This window comes from Trachinotus anak, unplaced genomic scaffold (assembly GCF_046630095.1).
Source record: "Trachinotus anak isolate AG129_WGS33_773 ecotype Australia unplaced genomic scaffold, CSIRO_AGI_Tana_v1 ptg000018l, whole genome shotgun sequence".
NCBI classification, from domain to species: Eukaryota; Metazoa; Chordata; class Actinopteri; order Carangiformes; family Carangidae; genus Trachinotus; species Trachinotus anak.
The window spans coordinates 20,295,555-20,308,012 of NW_027273869.1; the positions used below are offsets into that span (position 1 = coordinate 20,295,555).

The 12,458-nt window shown below is 42.4% G+C and overlaps 2 protein-coding genes across 3 annotated transcripts; one reads left to right on the top strand and one right to left on the bottom strand.

Annotated features, from left to right (window-relative positions):
- Positions 1 to 342: 342 nt before the first annotated feature.
- gpr19 (G protein-coupled receptor 19) lies at positions 343 to 8,520 on the top strand. 2 transcript variants are annotated; one of them, XM_071502217.1, is made up of 2 exons: positions 343 to 565; positions 2,995 to 8,520. In XM_071502217.1, exon 2 carries the CDS (start codon positions 3,021 to 3,023, stop codon positions 4,296 to 4,298), a length of 1,278 nt encoding a protein of 425 aa, XP_071358318.1. In that variant the 5' UTR covers positions 343 to 565; positions 2,995 to 3,020; the 3' UTR covers positions 4,299 to 8,520. The 2 variants fall into 2 exon arrangements, with proteins under 2 accessions (XP_071358318.1, XP_071358319.1); XM_071502218.1 differs by lacking the exon at positions 343 to 565 and adding an exon at positions 603 to 1,254.
- An 83-nt stretch (positions 8,521 to 8,603) lies between these two features.
- crebl2 (cAMP responsive element binding protein-like 2) lies at positions 8,604 to 11,828 on the bottom strand. Its single transcript, XM_071502219.1, has 3 exons — positions 11,587 to 11,828; positions 10,860 to 11,057; positions 8,604 to 10,401 (listed from the first exon to the last, which is right to left on the bottom strand). Exons 1-3 carry the CDS (start codon positions 11,599 to 11,601, stop codon positions 10,246 to 10,248), a joined length of 369 nt encoding a protein of 122 aa, XP_071358320.1. The 5' UTR covers positions 11,602 to 11,828; the 3' UTR covers positions 8,604 to 10,245.
- Positions 11,829 to 12,458: the final 630 nt, after the last annotated feature.

Below are 12,458 nucleotides of genomic sequence, written 5' to 3' on the forward strand. Positions count from 1 at the left end.
ACTGCAATATTCCCGTTTGACATTCATATTTTATTTGTCATTTATTCGCTTAAAAAACAATGAACTAATTATCAAAATTGAATTCGTCTTCTGTTGATCACTAAATCAGTTAATTAACAAATCATTTCCACTTCTACTGGTTAGTGGGGGTCAACAGGGGCCAAACAACAGATGTTTGTTGTCGGCCTCTCAGGAGATGAATCCGGCCCCGGTCTCTGAGCATCACTTACAGAAATGTAGAAGACTCTGCAAAGATGAATGGGATCCGTGTGTGTGTGTGTGTGTGTGTGTGTGGGGGGGGGGGGGGGGGGGGGGGGGGGGGGGGGTCGTTTCTGCTTTGGCCCCCAAAAACAGCTTCGTCCGCCCCTGCTGTCTCTTCTTCATCAGCTGCATCTTCATCAGTCAGACAGACACACGGACCAAACACCATGATGTCTGCTGCCTGCTCGGACCTCCTCCTCCTCCTCCTCCTCCTCCTCTTCCTCCTCCCTCCTCCTCCTCCTCCCGCCCTGAATCACGGAAAAACACCAAAATGAAGCGCCTGTTCCTGCTCTGCTCTCCGCCGGTGAGTCCACCGACAAACGCCGACATTTCACCCACAAACACACGCAGCCGTGCCGGGGCTCTCTGAGGCTGCAGCTCGGCCCCGGTCTGTGGACCAGGAGCCCGGTCCTGCTCCCGCATCCGCCTCCCGCCGCGGAGCCGGATGCGGGAGCAGACGTGTCGCAGGCCGGATCCATGATGCTGCTCTGCCTCTGGTCCCGGTCTGTGGGCGCTTGTTTACCTGCTTATCTGGCTGTTTGTTGGATTGATTGATTAGTGATCGATCGATTCGATGGTGTCCAGGACGGACCAGCTTCTGTTTCAACCATATGTTGTGTATTTACTGTTACTTTATAAAGAAGAAAAGAACTGAGGTGAAGGTTTCTGCATCAGCTCCAGCTTCATGTTGCTGTGGAGCAAGTACAGCACCCAGAGACCATTTCATTCCACAATACACCTGGAATAATACACCTGGAATAATACACCTGGAATAATACACCTGGAATAATACACCTGGAATAATACACCTGGAATAATACACCTGAATGTTTCATAATTCAATTAAAATCAGACTTGATTCAGTGTAAAGGGAGAAGCAGTTGAGCTCAGTGTTTTTCCATGAGGAGCTTTAACTGTTCACTGAGCTCCGCTTGGATCTGAAGGAGCCTGAGTTCTTCCTGATGTTTGTGACTTTTGTAAAGATGTGAACAGGTTGTTTTTCAGTCCTTTAAATCTCTTTTACTGTGGTTTAGATAGCACAAAGAACAAACTGCACACAGAGTAGTTTCATTGGAGTTCTTTGACTGCAGCTCCTCAGTAACCTCAGTTACATGGACAGAAAAATAATCACCTTTATCAGGGGTGGCCAACCTGTGGGCCGGGGCCCACTGGTGGGCCGCAAACGTATTGCAAGTGGGCGACAAATCATTTGCAAAAAGGTTTAATTTTTAATTTTGGTGGAAAAAAATAAAATTATAGGAGAATATATACAAATACTGTTTTTAAATGTTTTAATATGAAATGATCTTTTTTCCCTCATATTAAAACCGATCACTGTGATAAGTCAATGATAGAAACTTCTCTGATCTATATTGATTATCAGTTGATCAGATTTCTTCTCCTTTTGTGCACAAGCCTGAAAATGAAACACTAAAAATGAAATGGTTACTGTTTTGGTTACAGTCATGATCCTGGTCTCTTCTGAAGCTGGTTTCACGAGTTCACGATCAAGAAGTCAGACTTTACCTGATGACACTGAACCAGATTTTCAGAGGTTTTTCTTTGACTTCTCCTGTGAGAGAGAAGAAAGTGTCTGTGTGATGGAGGATTTAACCCAAATAAGAAAACAAATCCTCAGTTTCAGTTGCTGCTTGTTAACCTGCACCTTCATTCATTTAATCGTTTTTTAATTATCTTTATTACCCAGAAAGTGTCTGAACAGTGTGAGAGTTGTGCCCTGGTTTCACTGGTTTCACCCACTAACCATCAGTCCGGCTGGATGAGGTTGCTAAGAGGGAAATCTAGCAGAGTAAACACAGAGGCAACGATAAACAGTGAGCTGCTCCCTCATGGGCTTTTTCACATGGCTAATGGTCGACCTCAGAGGAGGGCTGGGTCTCTGTGGACACTGAACTGGATCCCTGTGACGGATTAATGAAATCAACCGACAGCACAGGCTGAAAATCAGCTGCTGCTGATTGGCTCAATGTGTTATATGTGCTTGTATTTATATAAAAGGCCAGTAAGGTGTTTGTAGATTCACATTTTAAAACTCTTTCCCAGAGATTCATGAAAGTGTAAAATGGTCGACAGGAAAAGAGTTCACATTTCCCCAGATGTGATTTCTGAAGTGGAACTCCGTCTTCATTACACGTTTCCCTTTGTTATGTAAAGTCCTTGACAGCCAGCTGAGGCATGAGTGGTGCTGACTTGTTGAATTAGAGACAACGCTCTTATTCTTTTAAATATCTTCATCAGAGGTCAATGAAAAGTATCTTTAACTGGACCTTTAATGAATTAGAGAACATTAATACAACCAACCCATCAAGTGTCCAGCTAACTAACCTACCTACCAACGTAACTACAGACCAACCAAGCAACTTAAGACCAACCCACCAACCAACCAACCGACCAACCAACCAAACAATCAAACAACTGACCAACCCACCAACCAACCAACTGATCAACCAACCCACCGACCAACCAACCGACCAACCAACCAACTGACTGACCAACCGACCAACTGACCAACCAAAGAACCTCACTTGAAATTATTTCTTCCGTATCTGTGTGCAGCTTCCTGCTGTGTCGTTGCACAGTGAGGTTTGTATCACTGAGACCGGAGGCAGTGTTGGAAACAACTGGACAAACTGTTGTCATCAAGAAATAGTTCCATCACTTAATTCTAGTCCAGTGTTCAGCTAATGATGATGTGTTTCTCTGTCTCCACAGCTCCTCTCTGGTGCAGCAGTGTAGCTATGGTGTATGCCCAGTCATCAAACACAATTGGTGTCAATCCCGCCCTTTATTTTCCGTCTTTCACATATCAGATGTCATTTAACTACTCTGAGAGGGAAAACTCGACTGTCCTGGCAACCTTACCCACAACTCCCCTGAGCAGCCTCGAGGGCTCGTCCTCCGGCCAGCCAAACGGGACCTCCACCTCCTATGAGCTGACTTCAGGTGAGGTCGCCGTCCTGGGCCTGGTGTTTGGGGTTCTCTGGCTGGTCTCCATCCTGGGAAATGCCCTCGTCTGCCTGGTCATCCACCGGAGCCGACGGACTCAGTCCACCACCAACTACTTTGTGGTGTCTATGGCCTGTGCAGACCTGCTTATGAGCCTGGGCTGCGCCCCCTTTGTCCTCCTGCAGGTCGCCTCAGGACGATGGCCGCTGAGTGCTGCTGCCTGCAAAGCTGTACGCTACCTGCAGCACCTGTGCCCTGGCGTGCAGGTCTATGTCCTGCTCTCCATCTCTGTTGACCGTTTCTACACAATCGTCTACCCCCTCAGCTTCAAGGTGTCCAGGGAGAAAGCGAAGAAAATGATCCTGGCCTCGTGGCTGTTTGACGCAGCCTTCGTTTCACCCTGCCTCTTCTTCTATGGCTCCACATCTACAGACAGCAGTCATTGTGACTTTTTCCTTCCGGACAGCTGGGGTAGTATAGCCTACGCCGCCGTTCACCTGCTGCTAGGATTTCTGGTCCCAGTAGCGTTGATTGTGTCATTCTACCAGCGAGTGGTCCGCTACATCTGGAGGATCAGCGCAGATGGCCACACAGTGCGCCGGACAATGAACATTGTCCCACGGACTAAAGTCAAGACCATCAAGATGTTCCTCATGTTAAATTCAGTTTTCTTTCTCACCTGGACGCCCTTCTACATCGCCCAGCTGTGGCACCCGAGGGAGTCTGATGGACTGAGCAGGCAGGGGCTGCTGTTCTTTACGGCCATCACCTGGATCTCCTTCAGCTCCACAGCGTCCAAACCGACCCTGTACTCGGTCTACAATGCAAACTTCAGAAGGGGCATGCGGGAGACCTTCTGCATGTCGTCCATGAAATGCTACCGCAGTAATGCGTACACCATCACAGCGAGCTCTCGGATGGCCAAAAAGAACTACGTTGGGGTGGTGGACATCCCGGTGCAAGCAAAGACGATCACCAAGGACTCAGTTTACGATACGTTTGACCGAGAGGCAAAGGAAAAGAAGGTAGCCTGGCTCACAAACGCCAACCCGCCAAACACTTTTGTGTAAATTGAAACAGTTTTGAAACTGTGAACACACAAAAATGAACCAGTGTGAAACTTGATTCATTAAGAGCACGTCAGTGTTGGCAGGTGAGCTAGCTGGAGGCTAACATGCTAGCTCTGTATTCAGCTAAAGCAAAAGCTCACAGAAACAGAATGTGTTCAGTTTGTATAAAGGGCTTTTTTCTGATGTAACACACCTGGCAGCCATATTGGAGGTTCTCAACAGCTGTGAACAGCTCGCCAATTTTATACTTCAGATTTTAATCCTAGTTTATTTGTGTGGTGTGTTTTGATGGATTGTGTTGCCATTGATGCATCAGGTTTTGTGTTTTGATAATGTCAGCTTGTTAGCTAGCTAACCATAGTCTGTGGCCCTCTATCAGTGACCTGTTGTGTCTGATTTGCTGCAGTAATGCATGTGGTAGAAGCTAACGTAAGTAGCCATGTGTTAACACTGACATCCTCTGCTTTGCTACATTAGGAGTATTAGTGAGTTGGTTAGCTAACAAAGCGCTAAAAGTCCAGTTTGTTCAGGTTAAATGTGCAGATTATAGAGCTGCAAAGTGGGAGGAGGACCAGGAGTCACTACAGTAAACTCTCCTGGTTGAATCGTGAGTACAGAATATGATAATTGGTGTTTGAAAAAAATAGAGATAAAAATGAAAGAGAAATGATGTCAACTACCTGAGGTCTGTGGTTGGTCAGAAACATCCAGTTAAAAAGCCGGTGTGGTGCAGTAATGGCTGGGAAAGAACTCGGGAAATAAAAAGGCTAATTACTTGGACGTGAACTCTGGTCTCCTGCATAAAATTTGGTCCTGACCCCCACACCTTTACTTTTCAACTTTCTACATAAAGGACACACCCTTCATCAGTTGTGGGGGGGCTGAGTCCTCTCACAGAATTCCTTGATTTGGGCTGAGTAGTAGTTTAAACTAACATAAAGCTAAAGCATGGTTCAGTTAGAGTACTGTGGTTCTACGTTGACCAGAGATCATTTAGAAAGACGGGAATTTAGCATGAAGGAAAATACTTCTGGAGCCAGTGGCTCCTCCCACTTTGTAAGTTTATCACAAGTCAAAGTCCTGCCCCGCTTCAGGACCAGCTCCTCAGCTGCTCTCTGCTGTTCTACAGTTATTTTTGTTTCAAAGATCAAAACGTCCACACACTTTTTTATTCTCCGACTCTCGGTCACAAAGACCTACCTCAGAGCATTTTATGAAATCTGCTTCTGTTAGACATCAACATAAACCTTCCATGCACTGTGAGGAAACGCTGAGGTTGTGTCTTGACTTCAGAAACAGCAGCTGACAAAACAGTCTCACCTTAAGGTCCATGTAAATGCTAACTGTATCCATGAGAAATAGGCTAATGCTTTATTTTACTTGTCCTGTATTTTCCAGCTAATTTCCTGGAAAGTTTCCTCATTATTTCCTGAAATTATCAGGTCTTTATCTGTTCATTTCCAAAGAAACTTGTTAGTTGCTACAGTTAAAAATACCTGTTCAAAATATTTGAGTTTTTAAGACAAAACTAGGACTCTTACATATCAACTGATGTTGGTGCTGCATGTTGGTTGAATTTCATGGTGACCTGTAGTTTTCAGCTGCACTGGAAATTATTTAGTTTAGTGATCAACAAATAAAACAGACTGCAGGCTGTAAAATTTCAGCGACTCAGCAGTTACACTTACAAAGATATTTCCACTTGACGTCCACAGACCTTGGAAACATGGTGGTAGTTTGCAGCCAAACACCAGCTGATTTTTAGGAAATTATGAGGAAACTTTCCAGGAAATTAACCTGAAGATACTGGACCCATGAAAACAAACGTTACCAAAAGTAGTGACAGAAAAATGGCCACAGTAAATAAAAAGCCTTTCCAGAAGTACGGTGGGACTTCGACTCTTTGCAGACGACACTTTACTGTGAGAGTAAACTCTGATGTTTCACTACATCACAACAGACTTTGGCCTTTTGTAGTTTTTTGAGACATGATTTCTGTTCTCTTCATACTCACCAGATCAGCAGCTGAATCTGGACACAGGTAGATGTTCATGTGTAGATCAGTGTGAAAGATTTCTCCGGTGCTGCAGTCTGCAGTCAGTAGCTAACTCTTATTTTACATCCTGAGCTGAGATGTGACGACGGAAAAAGACCAAGGGGGGAATTCATTTGTAATATTTGTCACACATGAGGTTATATTCACTTGAAAGCTGATTAACTCTCTCAGCTAACTGAAGGATAAAACCTGTAAAGACTCTGATGCTGCATTGCCAACATCTGCACTGAGCTCCATTAACTTTCTGTCTGGAGAACTGTCGACTGCGTTATGATGGAAACAGGAAATATACTCATTTAACCGAATGTCCTTTGTCACATCGCAGCCTCACAGAGCTGCACACAAACATCAAACATGCTAAACAACATCCAATAACTGTTAACATGCTACTGTCACTGTCTGTCACCTGAAAGTGCAGCTAATGCCGGGATCAGATGATGAGATATCAGTCTAGTCATAATACGACAGAGTCTGAAATGTCCTAAAACAGCCACCGTACATACATTGTTTGACTTAGGTGAAAACATTTTCCACCAACCAACTTGACATCTTCATCCCACTAATGATAAAGAGCTAACAATTCAGACACTATCAGTTTTCCATCCTTCTGTTAGTTGTCTGTTCTTGTGTGCAATGAACGTACAGCCCGCTGTGGCTACACTATTAATTAATTCATCTGTATTTATTTCAATAATACATTAAATGCTTTGGTCATTTATCTGCCAAAAAAGCCAAATATTCACTGGTTTTAGTCGCTCAAATGTGAAAATGTTGCTTTTTATGTCTTAACACTGCAGTAAAAGTCATCAGAGCATTTGATGACATCACCTTGGTCTTTATGTTTATAGAAAAATGAATCAGCAGATTCATAGATAATAAAAATAATCATCACACACACAAACACACACACACACACACACACACACACATATCAACGTTTTGTGATGAAACACTTGTGAAACGTCTTTGAAACCTGTAACCTGTCAAATATACTGTGATTTAAAGGTCCATGCTTTATTCTTCAATTCAGTTTAAACATAAGATTCTCACTCACACACACACGGTTGTATTGTTTTGAAGTTTGTCTAGACGATGTGCTCCTGTATGTGCAAATAAATTATTCTTTTATCGTTTTGAATATATTTAGTAAAAGCTGCAAAGACACAAAAGGCCTCGATGTGTTTATCCACATGGTTGTGATATTTCCACCCTGGCAGAGTCCTGGCTGACTGCTCTGGAAAACGAGGAGTCAAGGTAAGAAATCTTTATGGTAGTTTGGAGGTTTTCATCAGCTGTGACCTCTGGAAGAACCAAAGGTGTGGCGAGGAACGACATGAGTTTGAGGTGAAAACCTGCAGCTCCAGGAGTTTATAATCATTGTGGTTCATTTTTAGTCATTTTAGCAGCTACGTCGTAAACCCGAGCTCCCATCAGAGGAGTCCTGTTCCACAGAGATGCTGTGGAACTCTTTAGACAGGGGACCTGACTGTCGGGTTGGGGGCGGGGCAACAGGTGTTTATTGGTGCTGCTGTTCGGAGTGACAGGTGTGTGATGATGTCAGAGTGACGTTGATCTCAAACAGCTGCTGTGCGTCTCTGCCACATGTTGGACACCGATAGTTCTGGTTTGGACATAGCTGATGTCGGTGCTGTCTTCCACCTCTCTCACTCTCTCTCTGTTCAATACGGCAGAGCGAACAAACCCTGTGACGTCACACATTATCGTACAGCAAGATGGCGGCGCTCTTGCTACAAAACATAACAAAGAGCTTCTTTTTTCTTTTATGTTTCCATTTGTTACGCTTATTATATAATTGTTGAGTAGAGTTTATATCAATTTAGTGAATAATGTTAATTTTGAATAGATCTTCTTATGGATGTCAACACTTCAAATAAAACACTGGAGAACAGTAAAATATGGGCTTTTAAACAGGTGTCATGTGACTCAGTTTATTGGTGGAGGCATCAGGTGAAATAAATAAATTGGTTATTAAATATTAAGAAATTGAAGAGTACACTAAGCTTTGAAAATTAGGTTGAAAGAATAAAATTTGCTGTTTTATTTTGAAAAATGCAGACGGTACCTTTTTGGTTCTCATCCTTCGTTTTCTTTTACAAACCTGTTTGGATGTCAGAGGATGTTAAGGAGGATTTAAGGCAGTTAACTGGTGCTGTGATGTACAGTTGATGGTGTTAACATGTTGAGTAATAAGTCTGACTGGTAAATGAGCAGCAGCTGAGACTCACCCATCAGTCAAACACACCTTTATTTTCTTGGAGAAACAAACAGTTCAGTTCAGATTCACAGATCATCGCTGCAAAGCTTCAGCCTACAATCATCCAACAAAGTGCTTCTGCCAAATTTAACAAAGTGCACAAACTTTAATGAGGATTTTCATCAGCTCACTAACTTAAAAAAAAAGCTTAAATTTGGTCCAAACTGAAATCAAAGGGCAACGTTTGCAGGCATCTGAATATGCTGACTATGAGACACGAGAAAAAACAAACAGAAATAAACAGTTATTAATATAAAACAATAGAAAGCTGTGGGTGGTAACTGACTTATTGTTTAAGTATAATTTAACATCATTTTACTCACAAACAGCAGAATCAGAAGAACTGAAGTTCAACTGGTTTTGCAGAAACAACCGACAAATCCAGTCTGGACCAGACATTCATCAACACGTCACTCCACAGCAGCTTCTCTGAGCCCGTAGAAAATACAGATACAAAAATATATCCCACACATGTCCGACTCACTCTTCATCCTCACTCTTCATCCTCCTCACACCTCTCAGTGTTTTTTCCATGCTGCAACATCATTAGTCAGATTTAAAAAATAAAAGTCCACGGTGCGGTTTATCCTCCTCATGTGTCTATAAACTGTGTGAAAGCCGTTCACATGTGGAACAACCGACCAGCACAAGATTCATTCAGCTCTTCACCTTCATCACAGCGTCTCACTCCATCAGTCAGTCATGTGACTCATAAATCATCTCTTTACTTGTTTATGCTGTGGTTCTCAAACTTCATTGGTTTTTCAAGAAAAATGTAAAATTAACTTTTAATTCAAGCTTCACAAGAATTCACATACTGAGGAAAGTGAACAAAATGATTCATGTTGATTTCACCTGAATAATCAGAACATGAAGCTCCCTTTGTTTAGGGTCAGTGTCAGACAGACACACAACACCACGGATGTGTTGTCAGAGGGAGATCTTTGACTCTTTGTGTCTAACACTTTGGTTTCTGTGAAAACGCTAACCACTGCACCACCGTGCCGCCCTAATATTCTTCATCTTTGATTAAAAAAAATAAATCTTTATGAAAAGCTTTGAGAGCCACTGCAGTAAAAAGGATGGATCATTATTTTTCATACTGTGTTTAAATACAGTTTCTAACAGTTTCTTGCTTTAACTAAAAAGTTCATATAAGAACAAATGTAATGTAGTAAATTCTGTTTTAAGTCTTGTTCCTGATCTAACCATGATGAACTTGAAAGACAGAGGGATGACTTCTGCACTGTAATATTGTGTTATATTCTTATTTTCTGTGGTGGTTTATAAGTCACATGACAGAAACGACCTCCAGCATCTGATGAAGGACTGACTGTGTTTTCTGAACAGAGCCTGACGCACTGGACTGGTTTCTATCTCACTGGTATGAACACATGAAAATGAAAGTTTTAGGAATTACTGTGAATCTGTGAACAGCTGTCAGGTGCAGATTAGCCACTGGAATAACTAAGAAAAGTAGGAAATAAAAAGATTATGAGTTACATGCACATTCCTGTGAGTCAAACTGTTCACACTGTGATCTGTGTCTGTAGATGATTGACGCAGCAGCGGTTTCACGTCATCAGTCTCTGAGGTTTCCCTCCTCGTCCGTCACTCTAACCCTGACCATTGCTGCTGATGTTGTTCTTGTTGTTCTTGGACGTCTTGGTGCTGCTGCCGCCTTGAGGCATCTTCTGCTCATCTCCGGTCAGCAGAGCTTTAATCTCTGAGGGGATCTTCCCCTGATCCATGGCTGAGCACCACTGCTTGTACTGTCAGGAAAAAAACACAAAGGTAAAAGGTGTGTGACAAACAGTTACACTCCGTAGTCAGGGGGATGGACCAGTGGTTCCCATACAGAAGCTGAAGCTTTTTGACTGAGTCTGAGCAGGTTTTCAGTCTGGTGGAAACGTTTACTTCAAACAACTTTAAAAAAAAAAAAAAAAAAAAAAGTTTTTCTTGTGCTGTAGGGTAGGGAAACTTTTCCAAAACCTCTTCCAGGATGAATCAAGTTCCATCTCATCTTAGTCCAGGTTGTAGCGACAGGTTGAGGCTGTAGGACATCAGCTGGTGTTTACAACACGAACCCCTACCACGTGTCTCTGATGTGTTTCTTACCTTCTTCACAAGCTGGAGCTTTGAATTGACTCAAACTGCAGTAAAAACATGTGGCCTGCAGCTCTTAAAATCAGTTCATATTAAAATATTAAACACTAAAATGTTTCTTTACCATCTCCAGCTCCTCCCGCAGGGCACAGATGGCTCTCTCCTTACTGGAAACCAGTTCCTCCAGATACTGGTATCTCAGTTTCTTCCTGGCTCTGCACTCCCTGGCGCTCTGACGGCTTCGCTCCAGTTTGGCCTTCAGGTCGATTTTTGCAGGTTTACGGCCGCGTTTCCCCGGCTTCTTCACTTTACCAGCCACCATCTGACAACAAAGCAGGTACGTATTCAACTGAAAATATATAGCAGGTCCAAAATGCAAACAGCAACACAACAGCACAAAAACATGAAAAGAAATGAAAAGATGTAAGTCTGCTTCTCCATTTACAGAGAAACAAATAAAGTCAATTGATTATTTGATCTTCTTTGTAAATTCAACGAATATAGGCTTTTTACCAGTAAAGTTACAATTGTACAGGTTAGTTATGTACAACTGACAACTGAGAACAGCTGAGACACAAGGACACGGCAGAAAATTAGTGGATGGATTATTAAAATCCTGAATCCAAATCTTTTCAAGACTTTTTAAGACCTACAGAAACGCTGCTAACATTAGCCACAGTTAGCTTCATCTTAGGTCCATATTCTCCCACAGCTAGTCTCACAAACTAGTTTGTGACCACCGGGACAGTTATTAACCAGTTAGTAAAGTTACAACCAGTATAAACACGGAGCTGACTGCGAGTTACAGCTGGTTACAGGTAAACTGGAGTTAGTCACCGTTAGCCTCTTACCTTGTTATCATCCATGTTGGTCAACGCTAATGTGCTGGCAGCTAGCTGACGTTAGCTACAGTCAGCTAACAGCTCCGTTCACAAAAAGACCCCACGAAACAAACAAACACACGTAAAGTGAATCCGCGATGACAAGAATCACTCAGACTAAATTAATCCAGGTAATTAACCCGAAGCTGTTTCGCTTTGTTTACATCGTGTTTCCTCATGACGTAACGCGATTACGTCAGCTATGTCGTTTTCTTTTTTTTTTTCAACAAATCTTTATTGAATAAAATAAAATTGACAAACAAACAAGTGGAACCATAGTAAACAGAGACATTTGAAGATGGTAAAATAGAAAAATACAAAAAATGATTTATATATTAGTGAATATAAAATAAAACAATAGAGGCTGACTCAACTTTTACTTAGTGTCCATTCAATTCAATTCAATTCAATTTTATTTGTGTAGCGCCAAATCATAATCTACATTATCTCGAGGCTCTTTACAGGGTCAGGTCCAGACCTCACTTTGTTAAAGAGAAAAACCCAACAGTTCCCACAAAGAGCAGCGCTTGGCAACAGGGGGGAGGAAAAACTCCCTTTAACAGGAAGAAACCTCCAACAGAACCGGGCTCAGGGTGGGGGGGTCTGCCTCGACCGGTTGGGTTTAGGAGTGTCCCATGAGTTTGACCTCAAGAGTAAAATGTTTGACTGACTGAGTTAAAAGTGCAACTTTTTAGGCCAATTTATAACTTACTATTTAAAAAGAAGAGGATAGTATGTTATACTATTATACTACAAAATTCTGAGTATCTCAGTTTTGCCAGTGTTGATAAAATTGTTGACTTGTATGTCATACTCATGACTTATTGCTTCATGATTTTGAC

What these genes read in the sequence shown, in the direction of transcription:
- crebl2 (XM_071502219.1), bottom strand. An exon ending in TGCGGGAGGAGCTGGAGATG is followed by an intron (nt 10,402 to 10,859) that starts GTAAAGAAACAT and finishes TTTTCCTGACAG; the next exon opens with TACAAGCAGTGGTGCTCAGC.
- gpr19 (XM_071502217.1), top strand. Translation starts at nt 3,021, where the DNA reads ATGGTGTATGCCCAGTCATCAAACACAATTGGTGTCAATCCCGCCCTT.